Source organism: Molothrus ater, chromosome 29, assembly GCF_012460135.2.
Source record: "Molothrus ater isolate BHLD 08-10-18 breed brown headed cowbird chromosome 29, BPBGC_Mater_1.1, whole genome shotgun sequence".
Classification (NCBI taxonomy): domain Eukaryota; kingdom Metazoa; phylum Chordata; class Aves; order Passeriformes; family Icteridae; genus Molothrus; species Molothrus ater.
In genome coordinates, this window is record NC_050506.2 from 2,891,132 (window position 1) to 2,908,882 (window position 17,751).

The window sequence follows — 17,751 nt, forward strand, 5'->3', positions numbered from 1 at the left end:
ACACTGGAAGCAGGCAGGAGCACAAGCTGCACTTCCCCTTTGCAGGTTATCTTTGCTTTTCCTTAATATTATGCAAATGACAAGCTCCTGTTCCTGCTCCTCCTGTTCCAGTTTTGCTCGAGGCTGTCAGATGCATTTCCCAACTATGAATAAATCCAAAATTTCTAGGTTTGGTCTCAGGCACCCCCAGCACCAACCCCAGCTGTTCTGAGGTGTTGCAAGAGGCCTCCAGGCAAGGATTAAAAGCTGTCTTGTAGCAGAGATTGTCAAATTACCAAAATGGAGTTACAAAAGGAATAGGAAACATTTTCTTAAATGGAAACATTACTCACAACAGTAGCAGCAACAGGTGGTCTGAACCAAAGCAACCAAACTTCAAACATGGCTTTGAAAGTATCAAAAATTGTGAGAATTTCCCTCATTTCTCTGGAAAATTAAAATTGTATGGAAAAAGCAAAGACCTTTGCATGAGCAAAGCCTTATCATGTAAGGAAGCAAGAGGAGTCTGTTGGGAGAAGGGACAGAGTGCCATGGGTGGCTCTGGGTCAGTCTGTGCTGACACTGCAGAACAGAGCTCTTGGTGAGGGCTGGACCCCAGAATGATCCCTGCAGAGCCCAATCCTCACCTGCCCCTGTTCCAGCCGTGTTTGGTACAACAGAACCCAGCAGAACTCATGGAACAGAGCCCTTGGTGAGGGCAGGGGCAAGGCTGGACCCCAGAATGATCCCTGCAGAGCCCAATCCTCACCTGCCTCTGCTCCAGGTGTGTTTGGTACAAAAGGACCCAGCAAAACTCATGGAACAGAGCTCTTGGTGAGGGCTGGACCCCAGAATGATCCCTGCAGAGCCCAATCCTCACCTGCCCCTGTTCCAGCCATATTTGGTACAAAAGGACCCAGAAAAACTCATGGAACAGAGCTCTTGGTGAAGACAGGACCCCAGAATGATCCCTGCAGAGCCCAATCCTCACCTGCCCCTGTTCCAGCCGTGTTTGGTACAACAGAACCCAGCAGAACTCATGGAACAGAGCCCTTGGTGAGGGCAGGGGCAGGGCTTGACCCCAGAATGATCCCTGCAGAGCCAGAGGGAACCTGCCCCTGTTCCAGCCATATTTGGTACAAAAGGACCCAGAAAAACTCATGGAACAGAGCTCTTGGTGAGGGCAGGACCCCAGAATGATCCCTGCAGAGCCCAATCCTCACCTGCCCCTGCTCCAGCCGTGTTTGGTACAACAGAACAAGGCAGAACTCATGGAACAGAGCTCTTGGTGAGGACAGGACCCCAGAATGGTCCCTGCAGAGCCCAATCCTCACCTGCCCCTGCTCCAGCCGTGTTTGGTACAACAGAACCCAGCAAAACTCATGGAACAGAGCCCTTGGTGAGGACAGGACCCCAGAATGATCCCTGCAGAGCCAGAGCCTCACCTGCCCCCGCTCCAGCCGTGTTTGGTACAACAGAACCCAGCAGGACTCGTGGAACAGAGCCCTTGGTGAGGGCTGGACCCCAGAATGATCCCTGCAGAGCCAGAGCCTCACCTGCCCCTGCTCCAGGTGTGTTTGGTACAACAGAACCCAGCAGGACTCGTGGAAAGCCCGGGCTCCCTTACCTGCCAGGGGCTGCAGGGCCTTCTCCAGGGAGGCAGGCGCGGGCTCCTTGCGGAGGGGCCGGCTCAGCGCCGTGTCCTGCCCGCCGAACAGGCCGGGGCTCTCCGGTAACTTTTTCCGTCCGTTGGTGCTGGCAGAGTTGCTGACTCTGCAGCTGCCTATTGCACTTGTGAAAAGGTTTGTGTGTTCATCGCTGCTGGCTGCCTCTGAGCTGGGAGTGAATCCCCCCAGGGACAGAGCTGGGGAATTTTCAGAGCAGTCTATCTGCAGAGGGGTCTGCAATCCCAGCGCCAAGGAATTGGACTCTGCAGGCTCTCTCCTGACCCACTGCTCATCTCTGCTTAGCAAACCCTTGGAAGGTGAGAGGTGAGGACAAGCCATGTGGCATCTGTGTTTCTCTTTGTGTTTGTACCTATCTCCAACAGCCTCCTTCCCAAACCTGTAGCGCTTCAAGGACTCCAGAACCGTTCTGGAGGAGCTGTTGGCCGCGATGGTGTCCATGGAGACCTGGGGCTGCTCGGAGGAGCGGTGCTCCCGGTGCTTGTGGCGGTGCCTGTGCTTGTGTTCCAGCATCCAGCCATAGGCCATCTCGGGGGGGACGCTGGGGTACGTGCTCATGGACAGCAGAGGAGTCCTGCTGGTGGTGAGGAAAGCTTCCTGGCGCAAGAGTTTATGCTTCTTCTTGTGGTATTTGGTGGGGTTGAGGAGCAGGTGGCCTGTATGCATGTAGGAAGGTGGGGGTAGGGGGGTGGTGAAAGAAGGAGAGGGTGGAGGAGGGTAAAGAGTTGGAGGGTACCTTCCATAATAACCTAATCCTATGGGAGCAGCTGCCAGGGGAGAAGGGGAGTAAGGCATGCCATAGGAGGGGTAGAACCCGGTGCTGGACAGGGGGAAGCTCAGGCTATGCATGAAAGGCATTTCTGCCATTGCTTCCCGCATTTTTGGAGGCCTGCCTCTCTTTTTCTTTAAATCAGGTTTTCTAATGTAGTGCAAAGGATCTAAAGGAAAAGTAGGGTGGGTGTAGAAACTATTGAAATTTATCCTAAAAATGGTAGGCAGCAAATCTCGGGGTATAAAATGGTGACTTCTGTGGGTTATTCTAATTTCACTTAACCGACTTATTAACTCCTCTAGCTCAGCGAGGAAATCAGGGTCCTGCCTCCCTCGGAGCTGAGGGTACTTCTTTTTCCTTTTTCTCTTCTGCCTCTTCATCTTGTCGTAGCTGAGGTAATCGTGGCTGCGGCGCTTGCACTTGTGCTTGTGCTTCTCCTTCAGGTTGCTGAGCACGGTGGAGCTCTCGGTTGGGATGAGGGACACGTGGTCAAACGAGTGCCTTTTCTTCTTCTGCCCGCAGAACTTCTCGGCTCGGTCCGAGGTGCTGTTGTTGTCCGTGCCTATGCCGCTGTCGCTGGGGATGGTCTCGTCGCTGTGGGACTCGCTCACGGGGGACGGCGTGGCCTCTTTGAGCGACGTCAGCTCGCTCAGGTGGGACGGGGAGTTGGGCAGCAGCGTGGGTGGGGACAGCCTCCTCCTCCCCTTGGCCGCTTTCTTCATGGCGAGCGTCTGCACCACGCTGCCCTGCCTGGAGTGCAGGTGCAGGTAGGGCACCGAGCTGGGCTCGATGAAGCCCGCGTCGCTGCTCACGGGGCTCTGCCCCCCGCTCACGGCCGAGGACTGCGAGCACACCGGGGACGGGAGGATCTCCGAGGGGTTCGCTGCCGAGGGCAGCAGGTGGGGGAGGACTTGTCCTAGGGACGTACCGGGAGCTTGCTGGGCAGATTTCTCCAGAACTGTCAGACTGGCGGCACTGCTGGCTAAAATGCCGTTCAGGACAGCTTTAGGTTTCCTCCCTCTCCTTTTTCCTATGTAAATAGTTCCTTTCTTGCTGACGTTGATTTGCTGGCCTAGTTTTGAACCGAACGTGGCAGCAAGAGTTGACACGGTGTTGTGGAGCTTGGATTGCATCTTCCCTTTGGTATTTGGTTCCACTGTACTGGACAGAATCTGATTCAGGAGTTTCTTTCGCTTCAGAGTTTTCATTTTATTTATTTTTCGAATAATTGTTTTCATTAACTGGCCATTATTTCTCTTGGCAACTTTTCTGTCTGAGTCTACTTCCAAATCACTCATGCTACAAATACTGGGGCTTTGGACTTCCTCTGGCCCTCGGAGCTGGTCCTTCCTCTCAAAGAACTCCCCAGGTCGATGCTGTTCGCTTTCAGGCCCCATCTTGCTCGAGTTCTCTGTTCCAACAAAAGGTGCCACAGACAGAATAGGTGGTTTCATTTTTATTGATGACCGGATCTGCCTTTTAGGTCTCCCCCTCTTTTTAGGAAAAGCTTGTCCTGATAAGCTTTGTTTTAGGGAGGGAATTTCCACTTCAGGCTGCAAAATTGGGGGTTCTTGCTCTTCTTTTGACTGCACTGAGAAGACTTTTGATGCTGGGATCTTAAGAGTTCTTTTGGGGGGACCTTCGAGTTCTGGCATTTCCTTGGATTTAGGTCTTCCTCTCTTGGGTTTGTATATGTCAGGTAAGAAATCATCCGACATACACAAGCTAGAGGGTTGTTTGTGAGAGCTGTAGAACTTTGGAGTTTGTTTGTCAGTCTCAGCCAGCAGTGCCAGGGACTGTCCATTAGCTTCATTCAGCTTTGGCAACTGATGCTTGACAAATTCATGCTCCACAAATGAGGATGATCCGATGTTTTTCAGGAATTTGGCCTGCTCCAAATTACTGCTCGATAGTGCACTGTATGAAATGTTTTTAAAAAGCTCTGACCTTTCTAGTTCCAGACCCTTTGGAGGTCGGCAGGCGCTCCTCGACACCACTTTAGTCCATCGTGGCTTCCTTCCTTTTCTTTTCTTTAAAGGTTTTGATTGCTGAGTGCTGCTCAGGTTTTTTGCTCCTTGGCAGGATTTCTCAGATGCAGCTATTGCACCGATCTTGAGGAACTGCTTGCTCCCAAACAAGCTGGTAAAACTAACTACTGAAGGGGTGACAGTAGCGTGGATGCTTGTCTCAGCTGCCAAAATGGGCTTTTTCCCCGTGGGAGGACTTGTTCTCGAAGTTTCCACGTAAGAGGCTTTCGAATCACTTAAGTCTTTCTCAGCACCTTTAAAATCAGTGCTGAGGGTGTGGTTCAATGTCCTGTTCAGGCTCAGCAGGGAGCTGTCCGAGGAGAAGGGCGTTTTGCCCATGGGATCTGAAATGCCTTCCAAGAGCTCTGCCGTGGAACTTAAGTGCAATGAGTTGGACGCCAGCTGGGAGGAGGCTGTGGAGAGGCTCCTGTTCAGGGTGGGGACAGACACAGTGGGGGAAGGAGATGGGAGATTCCCCTCTCCCACTGCACTGAACGGGGACTTGGCTGTCGACACCTCCGAGGCACCTCCTGTCCTGAAGTCTGGTGAAGTGCAATAAACTGGAGGCTGCTTCTCGTGCTTTGATGTTTCATAAATCCCTTTCTCACTGGATGAGTAGGCATCCTGTGGAACACACATTCCTTCATTGAACATCTCTTTGCCTACATCAGCAATTTCTTTCCGAATGGAAAACTTGTCCAAGATACTTTCTTTGCTCTGTCTCATAATGTGCTTCTCAAAGGTTTTGCTGGTTGTATTTTCCTTCAGTAAATCCACAGGCTCGTGGCTTTCAAGGCTGCTGAGGTTTGAATTGCAAGGAAGCTTAAAGGGCTCTGAGGAGGGCACGAGGGAGTCTGCTTTCAGAGTTCCAGAGTCCTTGGTAGCCAAACCAGCTGGGCTGCCCATCCCTGCTGGCTTCTTCCCACAGTCCTTGCTAACCAACCCCACAGGACTGCTGATTCCTGGCACCTTCCTCCCAGGGTCCTTGCTAACCAGTCCCATGGGGCTGCCAATCCCTGGCGTCTTCCTTCCAGAGTCTTTGTTAACCAGAGCTGTGCTGTTCCCAGTCCCTGGCATCTTCCTTCCAGAATCCTTGTTAAGCAGACCTGTAGGACTATTCATTCCCAACAACTTCTTCCCAGCATCCTTGTTAACCAATCCTGCTGGAGTGCTGATCCCTACTGGCTTCTTGAGAGGCTCCTTGCTGGGCAGGGCAGTTGGAGCGCTGATCCCTGGAACTTTCCTCCCCACATCTTTGCTGATCAACCCAACTGCAGAGCTGGTCACTGGCTGCTTCTTTCCTGAATCCTTGTGGACTAACCCTGTTGGAGTGCTGATCCCTGGAGGTCTCTTCCCAGAGTCTTTGTTAACCAATCCAATTAAGGGGCTGATTGCTTGGGGCTTCTTCCCAGAGTCTTTGTTAACCAATATGGCTGCGCTGCCAATCCCTAATGGCTTCTTCCCTGAGTCCTTGTTCACCAACCCAACAGCAACCCCAGAGCCCGGCAGCTTCTTCACCAAATCTTTGTTAACCAACCCACTTGCAGTTATAGCTCCTGGCAGCTTCTTCCCAGAGTCTTTCACCAAACCAGATGTAGTTCCATTCCCACTTCCAGGCTTCTTCTGCTTGGTTTTGGAAGACTTGGAAGGAGGACAAGTTGCAATAAGTTGAGCCAATTTTTCTGTGACAGTTGTTGCTCCGTTAATTTCTGTTCTATCCTTTAAATCAGAATTATGGCTACTGATAATGGTTGGAGGAGATGATTTTATATAATCTGTCATTTCAGAATGCAATGGGGAAACTTTCTTAGATAAAGGGGTTGTTTCTACTTGGATACCTTCTTCCACGTGTAACTCAACTGGTGCAACTTCTCCAGCTTTCTTGTAAGACTTGGAAGGGTCCTAAGAGTTAATAAACAAAAAAAGCCTTTAGGAACAGGGTACAAAGTATCACTTTGAGTAACACAGTATCTTTTTATGTTTTGGTGATTAACACTTGCTCTGGTATCAGGGTTACTGTATAAACAGAGGCTTCATGATCCTATTAATTTCAAACCGAACAATAGTAATATCAGTAATTTAAATAATGGCATAATAAAATAAACACATTCAACAAATAATAGTTATATTCATATTTAAAGCAAAATGTTTTAATGGTGGACCTGCTGAGGCTTTGCTGATGTTAACAAAACCCAAACTCCCTCCCAGTCTGAAAATACAAACCATTTAATCTGTCCCCCAATTATTACAAATATCCTCCAAAAATACTGTTGATGTTTATTAATAAAAACTCACTAACAACAAAGTGCTGGGCTATTTATAGTGTGAGAGCACTTGAAGAGCTCACATGGTGCTGAGCAGCAGCTGAGCAGTGCCCTGGAAGGGCTGGCACTGTCACCGTGTCCCTGCACAGCCCTGCTGGCAGCTCAGCCCTGGCCCCCCAGCCCTGAAACAGCTGCTCCTCCCAGCACAACACTGACAGTCAGGAAAATAAATTAAAAAAATTAAAATAAAATAAAATAAAATAAAATAAAATAAAATAAAATAAAATAAAATAAAATAAAATAAAATAAAATAAAATAAAATAAAATAAAACAAAATAAAATATAAAATAAAATAAATATAAAATAAATATAAAATAAAATAAAGACTAAAATAAATATAAAATAAAATAAAACTAAACAAAACAAAATAAAATAAAACAAAATAAAATAAATATAAAATAAATTAAAATAAAACAAAACAAAATAAACCAAAACAAGATAAATAAAATAAATTAAAATAAAATAAAATAAATATAAAATAAAATAAATATAAAATAAAATAAAACAAAATAAAATAAAACAAGATAAAATAAAATAAAATATAAAATAAAATAAAATAAATATAAAATAAAATAAATTAAAATAAAACAAAACAAAATAAATATAAAATAAAATATTATTTTATTTAAAAATAAAACAAAATAAAACAAAACAAAATAAAATAAAACAAGATAAAATAAAATAAAATATAAAATAAAATAAAATAAATATTAAAAAAAATAAAATAAGTCAAATTATTCTGCTTGCATGGAGGGGAGGGTGATAATGCACACGCACATGGAATAACTGAAACTCACACTTAATTTCCAGCTCACACCTAACCAAACTTGAAATTTATTCTGTAAAGGTTAAAATCAAAACTGCAACACATCATAAATCCTACTGAGAGCATCTCAATAAATTCAAAAATTCAAACATGGGCAGTGGAAGGTGTCCCTGCCATGGCAGGGGTGTGGAATAAGCTGGGCTTTAAGGTCCCTCCCAGCCCAAAGTCATTGTGATGCTGTGATTTTATTCCCAATTTGAAAAGCACCTGGGACCTCCCAGAACAAGCACTAAACATGGATGGAGTGAAAGACACCAATGCCACAGCTCTTCATCCCCCTGCCATAAAAACTGCTAAGGCAAGGCCTGGCCCTTCCAGCCCCTGAGGCCAGAGCTGCACCTGTGGATGCTGAAGGAAGGAACAGTCTGGATTCCTCTGCACAGCCAATTTTGGTGCTGATCATGAAGGATTTGTTCAGTCAGCTGCACTTAACCAGGAATCTGCAGCCTGGATCCAGCTGGACACTGCTGAGATGAGAAGCAGCCGTGTGGGTAATGGGGGAGCCCCCGCAGCCCAAATCCAGGGCTGCTCCTTCCTGCAGGGGTGGCAGAGGGGGCTCCCTGTGCCCACCTTCAGGCCTGGCACGCACATGGAAAGCCCTGAGTCAGCAGGACACCACCCTGAGCCTGCAATCCAAGCTCCTGGAATTCCCTGGGGCAGACTCTGAGTGCCAGAGAGTCACTCATGGCTATTAAAGCCTTCAGAGAGCTTCATCCTCCTCCTACAGCCTGAAATTCTGACGAGAACTTTGGATGAAAAATCTCCTTTGTTCAACAGACTTCAAAAATCCACCTAAATATTGACTTGGGAATTCAGCTCCTCATCCCTGTGTTTACATTCCACGTTATTCCTTCTTTTTTCTGCTCCTCCTGGGTGCTCTGCCACCCCTGGGCCGGGTTCTGTGGTGCCCTCACTGCCACTGCTGGGTACCCAACACCTCTTGGCAGGCTCTGCTTTTCCCTGCTCACCTCCATTTCCAAACAAAGGGCTTGGAAGTTACAATAGACACTTAAATAATAAATACAGAACTAACAAAACCCTTCCAAACAGCAGCTTTGATCTGAGCAAGATGCCAGGATTCTGCAAACAAGACTTTAGCATCAAACACAGATCCTCTGAAAGCTGAAGGAGTGTGCCCTGGAAAGTTTCCTTCTCATCTAAAGGTGAGTGAGTTTTCCAAGCACACTGAAAATTATTTCAAAGAACATGAAGCATCTAGGGAGATGTCAGACAAGAAGTCAAAAAAGTCTGTCATTGTTTTCAGCATTTTTAAACCCAAAATTCTTATATGGGATTTTTTTTTCCCCCATAAATCTACTTAATAATCAGCATGATTAACAGAAACATTTTGGAGGGAAATTTTGAAGAACAAAATTTCATCCAGTAATTTCTAACAGAAACATCTTGAGATGTTTCTTTTGGAGAAGGTTGCAGTGGCTGCAGAAACCTTAAAAAAAGTTCCCAACATCAGCCAGAGAATCAAAGTTTCTTCTTGTGATTCTGTATCATTGAAAATTTCAGAATTTTGGTTGAAGTGAATAGCAGGTACTGCTGCCACTAAGGAGTAAGAGCATTGCAGACAGATACCAAAATCAAACTGCAATCATGCACTGCCCCAAACTTCAGGAATAAAAAGGACATTTTCTGTGCAGAGGCAACAGTGGAAGAACTGGACTCCACTGCTCATACACTGAGGGAATCAGGTAAATAAATCAACTTGAGCCACATCAGCCCAAGTGTCCCAGCACATAGACCCTGTCCTGGACACCCCCTGGGAAACACCCAAAGGAACAAACCCCAGAACAAACCCCAGAACACCCCCAGAACAAACCCCAGAACAAACCCCAGGACACCCCCAGAACAAACCCTGGAACAAACCCCAGAACAAACCCTGGAACAAACCCCAGAACAAACCCGGAACAAACCCCAGAACAAACCCCAGAACAAACCCTGGAACAAACCCCAGAACAAACCCTGGAACAAACCCTGGAACAAACCCCAGAACAAACCCCAGGACACCCCCAGAACAAACCCCAGAACAAACCCCAGAACACCCCCAGAACAAACCCTGGAACAAACCCCAGAACAAACCCTGGAACAAACCCCAGAACAAACCCCAGGACACCCCCAGAACAAAACCCAGCAACAAACCCCAGAACACCCCCAGAACAAACCCAAGAACAAACCCTGGAACAAACCCCAGAACAAACCCCAGGACACCCCAAGAACAAACCCCAGAACACCCCCAGAACACCCCCAGAACAAACCCTGGAACAAACCCCAGAACACCCCAGAACACCCCAGAACACCCCCAGAACAAACCCCAGAACACCCCCAGAACAAACCCCAGAACAAACCCCAGAACAAACCCCAGAACACCCCCAGAACAAACCCAGAACATCCCCAGAACAAACCCCAGAACACCCCCAGAACAAACCCTGGAACAAACCCCAGAACAAACCCCAGAACACCCCCAGAACAAACCCTGGAACAAACCCCAGAATAAACCCCAGAACACCCCAAGAACAAACCCCAGGACCCCACCAGAACACCCCCAGAACAAACCCTGGGAAACACCCCCAGGAACAAACCCAAGAACACTCCCTGGAATAAACCCTGGAACACCCCCAGGACACCCCATGGAACAAACCCCAGAACAAACCCCAGGACACCCCCAGAACAAACCCCAAAACCACCCCCAGGAACCCCCCAAACCGGGGGGGGGGAGTTGGGGGACACATCCCCAAGTCCCCCCAGGACACACATCCCACACACATGCTCAGGAATGTGGACATCCCCCAGGCACAGCCCCAGAACACAGAATTCCCAGAATTCCCAGAATTCCCAGAATTCCCAGAATCACTGGGTTGGAAAAGACCTTCAAGATCATCGAGTCCAACCCCGCCCCAAGAGCTCAACTAAACCCTGGCACCCAGTGCCACATCCAGGCTTTGTTAAACACCCCCAGGGATGGGGACCCCAGCACCTCCCCAGGACAGCTCTTCCTTCCCCTCAGACACAGATAAGAAATGCTCTGAGATAAGAAATGCTGACTTAGAAATGCTGTGGAACAGGACAGACATTGTTGAGAGAGACAAATGGAACCAGAGACAGGTTTAGGTTTCAAAGGATGGCCTTGCAAATAAGACTGGAGACTTCAAGAAATAAAACTGTGAAAGATCCATTGTAGTGGGACCCAGGAGGGGTAATGTTAAATTATTTGCTTTAATGCATTTAAAGCATGGTGGGGCTGATAGGCCAAGAAACACTTATTATTATTGTAATTAAGAAAATCATTAGCTTCTAATTGTGATGGCATCAATTATAACATCTGTATTGTCTCACCCTTCGCATGAGACTGAAAATAGAATCAAAGCTTCTAAAACACCTCTCAGTTGCCTCAAATCTGGGTCAGAAAAGGGCATAATCCAACAGGACATCCCTTGGGACAGAACATCCTAGAACACCCCTTGGGACAGGACATCCTAGAACATCCCTTGGGACAGGACATCCTAGAACATCCCTTGGGACAGGACATCCTAGAACATCCCTTGGGATAGAACATCCTAGAACATCCCTTGGGATAGAACATCCTATAACATCTCTTGGGATAAAACATCCTAGAACACCCCTTGGGACAGAACATCCTAGAACATCCCTTGGGACAGAACATCCTAGAACATACCTTGGGACAGAACATCCTAGAACACCCCTTGGGACAGAACATCCTAGAACATCCCTTGGGACAGAACATCCTGGAACATTCCTTGGGACACACATTTGGATACACCCCCAGGACATGCCCTGGGACACACCTTGGGATACATCTTGGGATAGATACACCCCCAGGAAACCCCCCTGGGACACATCTTTGGAGACACCCCCAGAACATCCCTCCAGGACACACCTTGGGATACACCCCCAGGACATGCCCTGGGACACATTTTGGGATACACCCTCAGGATATCCCCTCCAGGACATCCTGTACAGGACACATCCCCAGACACACCTTGGGACACACCCCCAGGACAACCCCTGGGACACATTTTGGGACATACCTTGGGACAGATACACCCCCAGGACACACCTTGGGACAGATACACCCCCAGGACACACCTTGGGATGCAGCCCCAGGACACCCCGTCCAGGACACACCCCACAGTGTCACAGGCTGTGGCCACGGGGTCAGGGTGACCCCAGCCCAGCTCTATTGACACACTGGGCAGGCAACCTCCAAACCCACAGCTGGGCAGGGACAGCACTGTCACCTGCACAGGGACAGCAGTGTCACCTGCACAAGGACAGCAGTGTCACCTGCACAAGGACAGCAGTGTCACCTGCAAAGGGACAGCAATGTCCCCAGATCCCACAGCTGGGCAGGGACAGCACTGTCACCTGCACAAGGACAGCACTGTCACCTGCACAAGGACAGCAGTGTCACCTGCACAGGGTCAGTGCTGTCACCTGCACAGGGACAGCAGTGTCACCTGCACAGGGTCAGCGCTGTCACCTGCACAGGGACAGCAGTGTCACCTGCACAGGGACAGCAGTGTCACCTGCACAGGGACAGCACTGTCACCCGCACAGGGACAGCAGTGTCACCTGCACAGGGTCAGCACTGTCACCTGCACAAGGACTGCAGTGTCACCTGCACAAGGACTGCAGTGTCACCTGCACAGGGACAGCAGTGACCCCAGATCCCAGCTGGGCAGGGACAGCAGTGTCACCTGCACAGGGACAGCAGTGTCACCTGCACAAGGACAGCAGTGTCCCCAGATCCCAGTTGGGCAGGGTCAGCACTGTCACCTGCACAAGGACAGCAGTGTCACCTGCACAAGGACAGCACTGTCACCTGCACAGGGACAGCAGTGTCACCAGATCCCAGCTGGGCAGGGACAGCAGTGTCACCTGCACAAGGACAGCACTGTCACCTGCACAAGGACAGCAGTGTCACCTGCACAGGGACAGCAGTGTCCCCATGTGCCACACAAGGGCTCTGTGAGATGGGAGCACAGAGCTGAAGTGCAGCCCAAGTGACAGAGTGTCCTCAGAGGCTGCTCCTGTCACTGTCACCGTTAGAAATGAAGGATGGGACTATTTTCAAGTTTAAAAAGATTTATTCTAGAGATAAATATCACTCTTAGGGGTTGGGAGATTTTAGAGAACTATTCAGCTATAGCTCAAGAGCAGTCACAAGTTTCGTTGTTACAACATAATAAATAACTTTATAACAATATATTATATATATATTATGTATACTGTACATTAGAATATATATAATATATATAATATAAATAATACATATAATATAGAAAAATATATATTATATATAACATGTAATATATATAATATATAATATAATATATATTATACATAATTATATAATATATAATATTATATATAATATATAAAATATATTACATATATTATAATATATATAATATATAATAATATATATTATATATAACATATACATATTACGTATATGTATAACTTTCTAAACAAACATAACTTTCTTTTATTTTTAATTTCTAAATTAATATTAATTAATAATTAATTAATATTAATATAACTTACTAAACTAATGTAACTTCCTAAACTAACAGACAGTTGCCACAGAATTTATTTTACTTTCCTAACTTGCCACCTTTACTTACTTCTGCTGCACTGTGGATACTTTTGGCTCATGGCTTCTGTCTCATTTGTACACATATTTTTCTGTTATAACTTCTAAACTCTTAATTTATAAACCCTTCACCATCTTATCTAGTTTCTCACTTATTTATATTTTTATATACAATTATAGAAATACAAGTTTGTTATTTTTCTGTTTCATATCTGTGTGCTATAATTTTGCTCTATAGCTTCTCACTTATTTAAAGTATATTTTTACATACAATTATAGAAACATAAGTTTATTATTTTTCTGTTTAATATCTCTGTGCTGTATTTTTGCTCTATAGTTTCTCACTTATTTAAAGCATATTTTTACTTACAACTACAGAAACATAAGTTTATTATTTTTCTGTTTCATATCTGTGTGCTATATTTTTGCTCTATAGTTTCTCACTTATTTCAAGTATATTTTTACATACAATTACAGAAATACAAGTTTATTATTTTTCTGTTTCATATCTGTGTGCTATATTTTTGCTCTATAGTTTCTCAGTTATTTAAAGTACATTTTTATATACAATTATAGAAATATAAGTTTGTTATTTTTCTGTTTCATATCTGTGTGCTATATTTTTGCTCTATAGTTTCTCACTTATTTCAAGTATATTTTTACATACAATTATAGAAACATAAGTTTATTATTTTTCTGTTTAATATCTGTCTGCTGTATTTTTACATCAATCCAAGCTTTTCCTAAGGCTGCAAATCAAACCCTTCTGTGCCTGTGCAAGTTTCTGTTTTCCTGATTCCCACATGCTCCTGTGGACCTTTAAATGTTTCTCTGTCTCCTGGTGCTGCAGGGGAGCATCCAGCCCTTAATTCCTTCCTCAGCCCTGCTTCCCTTGGGCAGATTTATATTTATATTTATTTTTTAATTTTTATATTTGTAATTCTCTTTATATTTATATTGTGCTAGGGAAGCACAGAGTCAGGTTTCAGACACATTTGTGAGCGCTGTGGCAAAAAGCAAACAACCTCAACATGTCCTGAGTGTTTCACCTGCTCTCTCCTCCTGGCTCTCCAAGGATCTGCCTCCATGTTGCAATCATTTGGACAATGCCATCAAAAATCTCCTGGAAGGGTTTTCCTGGAATTCTGTGCCTTTGCAGCCCAAATTTCGAGCGCTGCTCAGCGTTCCTGTGGTGTCAGCTGGAATGAAATGGCCCATCTGGGCCCAAAGCTGTTCCAAAGATGAGATTCCACTGCATCCAAAAGCATTTTGTGCTTTCAAAACTGAAACATTTGTTCCTGTGCAATCTTTAGTTCAACTGTCTGGTTTAAGAGCCCATGCAATAAAAGTGTTGCCCAAAGCAATTGCATCAAGCACGTGAAGTTTCCATAAAATTGGAATTATTCTTGGTTTGACACTGAGCTGAACTGAAAATTCTCTATCTCCTGTGTGAGCATACAGTTTCTAGATTTGCACCATCCATCTGAGGAAGAATAATTCCAGGTTATTTTGCTGGAAACTATCAAAATGAACAGGTTGGAATTGCTGGGCCACAGGTAAGTGGTGGCCTTGGCAGCGCTGGGGGAAGAGCTGAACTCCAGCATCTTAAAGATCCTTTCCAAGCTGAACAATTCTGGGATTCCAGAATCATCACAGGCACCAAGAGCAAAAAAAGCCCTTGATTTTCAAAAGGGCATCAGGGTTTATTACTACTAGATCATGATTGACTGTCATTATCACTGGTATTTATGTGCAAAAAGGTCAAGGGTAGCTGATCCTGCCTGAGAACAGGGACATCCATCAAGGCTGGTGTCACACTTCTCAACTAAACCCTAGTTACAAAGCTGAAAAAATAAAATATAAAATAGAAAGATAAAAATAAAATAAAATTTTAAAATAAATATATCAAAATAAAAATATCAAAATAAAATAGAAATAAAAACTAAAAATAAAGTCTCAGCTTCCAACACCTGAAGCAGTTCAAAGGAAGCAGCCTGTTCAGGAAAACGTTGTTTGGGATTTCTCTTGAGAGTCACTGGCAAGCAATAAGGATTTTTTCTGCACATCCACAGATTTCTCCATTATTGTTTTGGCTGTTGTACTTCAGGCCAATGCTCAGAGTAGAATTCAAAGGAGCATTCTGAGAAATCACAGGAATTGTTTTGTGGTTGTGGCATCAACACATTCTAGGCAATCCCCCAAATAAAAATGCTGTTTATTTTTCACCTCCAAGACTTTTTAGTTTTTAGCCTTTTCTAAAAGCAAAACAAAGATTCTGTGGAATTAACCTAAAACAAAACACTTTTGTCCCAAATCCTGCAGGAAATATTCCTGAGCTACCCAAAAAGAAAACAAATCAATTTTTCATCTTTTGAATTTTAATTTTTTTTTGTTTGAAACTCTTTCTGTGGGTGGCTGTGATTTCATCAGCAAATTTCCCTGCATGACCAAAGGCAAGAGAAAAAAAAACTCCAGAATTCTGCACTCAGCAATTTTACACAGGAACAGGGAGATGGAGCAGGAGGGCAAGTCCCAACCTGCTGCTCTGTGTTCGCACTGTCCCTTCTTGTCTTTTATTGCTAAACCTTCACTGCTGCCAGCATCCTACAAAATAAAAGGGACAAAATGTCTATTTTTGGTCAAGGCTCAGGGTTTGGGGCTCAGCCCAGCAATGTCTCCCTGCCCCAGGACACTTTTTGAAAGGATGAAATCCATGCTCAGTGTCAAAAAGCAAAGTGAGCAGGAATGTCACTGGGAATGTCAGTCATTTCTTGGTTTCCCTTTCCTGCTTTATGATTTTCTCCTCAGGAAAAAAAAAATATATTTATTAATTTTGATGTCTACACATTTCTGGAGGAAAAAATTGTTAATATCCCAGGAAAAATGTCTCTGCTGAAAGGGTGGTGAGGCCCTGAAGAGGCAGCCCAGGGAAGTGTGGAATTGCCAGCCCTGGAAATGTCCAGAATTGTTCAGTGCTGGGAGCTGAGCTGGGTTCCAAGCTCGGGGAGGGCTTTTCCAGCCTGAAGGATTCTGTGATTGCAGCTTCCATCACCCACCCTCTCCAGACTGCAGATAAATCCTCTATTCATGTATCTGAAGACACCTCCCAGGTTTTATCTGTCCTGTCAGCATTAAACTTGAGGAAAAAAAAACCTGTCAGAGATGGATTTTCAAAGGATTTTCCTCCTATTTCCATTTTTATTCCCAGGAGCAGAATTCCACTACTTCTCTTTGTCTTTCAGTGGTTGACTGTGCACACTGCAAGTGCTAAATTTTCATTCTAATTCTTCATTGCTGCTTTAAAAGAACACAAAGTTCCCTTCCAGAGCTGCAAGTGAAGCCACACCTGGCTCTGAATGGGTCACACGTTTGCTTCCCCTCCTCTGCAGCCACAGCAGAAATTCATGGGAAGCTTTCCTTTGCTGAAGTGGAGTTTGCAGTGCTAAAACTTCTATGGTTTATCACATTTATATAATTGATTTTTAAATATTTATATAAATTTACTTCTATGAATATGTATATATAATATAATATAATTATATTATATTATTTTTATACTTATAATATTTATATTCTAAATAGAATATATATTTATAGTTATGTTATATACCTTATTCATAAATTATATCTATATATATTTATAATGAATATAATATAATATAAAATATATAATATATAATATACAATATATATTATATATTATATAATGTAATATAATGTAATGTAATATGATATAATGTAATATGATATAATGTTATATAATATGATGTAATATAATAGAATAAATATAATATAGTATAATATAATATAATATAATATAATATAATATAATATAATATAATATAATATAATATAATATAATATAATATAATATAATATAATATAATATAATATAATATAATATAATATAATATAATATAATATAATATAATATGATATAATATAATATAATGTAATGTAATATAATATAATATAATGTAATATAATGTAATATAATGTAATGTAATATAATATAATATAATGTAATATGATGTAATATAATATAATAAATATAATATAATATAATATGATATAATGTTATATGATATGATGTAATATGATATAATGTTATATAATATGATATAATATAATAAATATAATATAGTATAATATAATATAATATATATTTATAGACTATATAAATATAATTTATTTATATAAAATTACTCATATTTATCTTTTATATATTTATATTATCGATGTATAATATTTTCTATTATATTTATATTATTTATTGATATTTATTGATATTTATTACATCTATAATGACAGGAAGCCACAAAAAAAACAACCCTTGGGTATTATATTCAAAACATGTGATGGTTTAAAGGCATCATTCCCATTTATTTCCACACAGACACTTCTAATCCCACTCAGCAATCAGCAGGATGGTGTTTACTGTCATTTCTAACAATGCAAAGTGCAAAATGGCAGCAGGGAACAGCCAGACTTAAACACAGCTCAGAGCAACTC

General features: G+C 43.5%; 1 protein-coding gene across 4 annotated transcripts in view; it reads right to left on the reverse strand.

The window, feature by feature from the left end:
• Positions 1 to 17,751, reverse strand: part of LOC118695933 (histone-lysine N-methyltransferase ASH1L) — an 81,139-nt gene that overhangs the window by 51,159 nt on the left and 12,229 nt on the right. For all 4 annotated transcript variants that reach the window (XM_036397755.2, XM_036397754.2, XM_036397758.2 and 1 more), the window contains exon 3: positions 1,607 to 6,365. In XM_036397755.2, the coding sequence (XP_036253648.1) occupies positions 1,607 to 6,365 (4,759 nt within the window). The remainder of the gene's footprint in view (positions 1 to 1,606; positions 6,366 to 17,751) is intronic.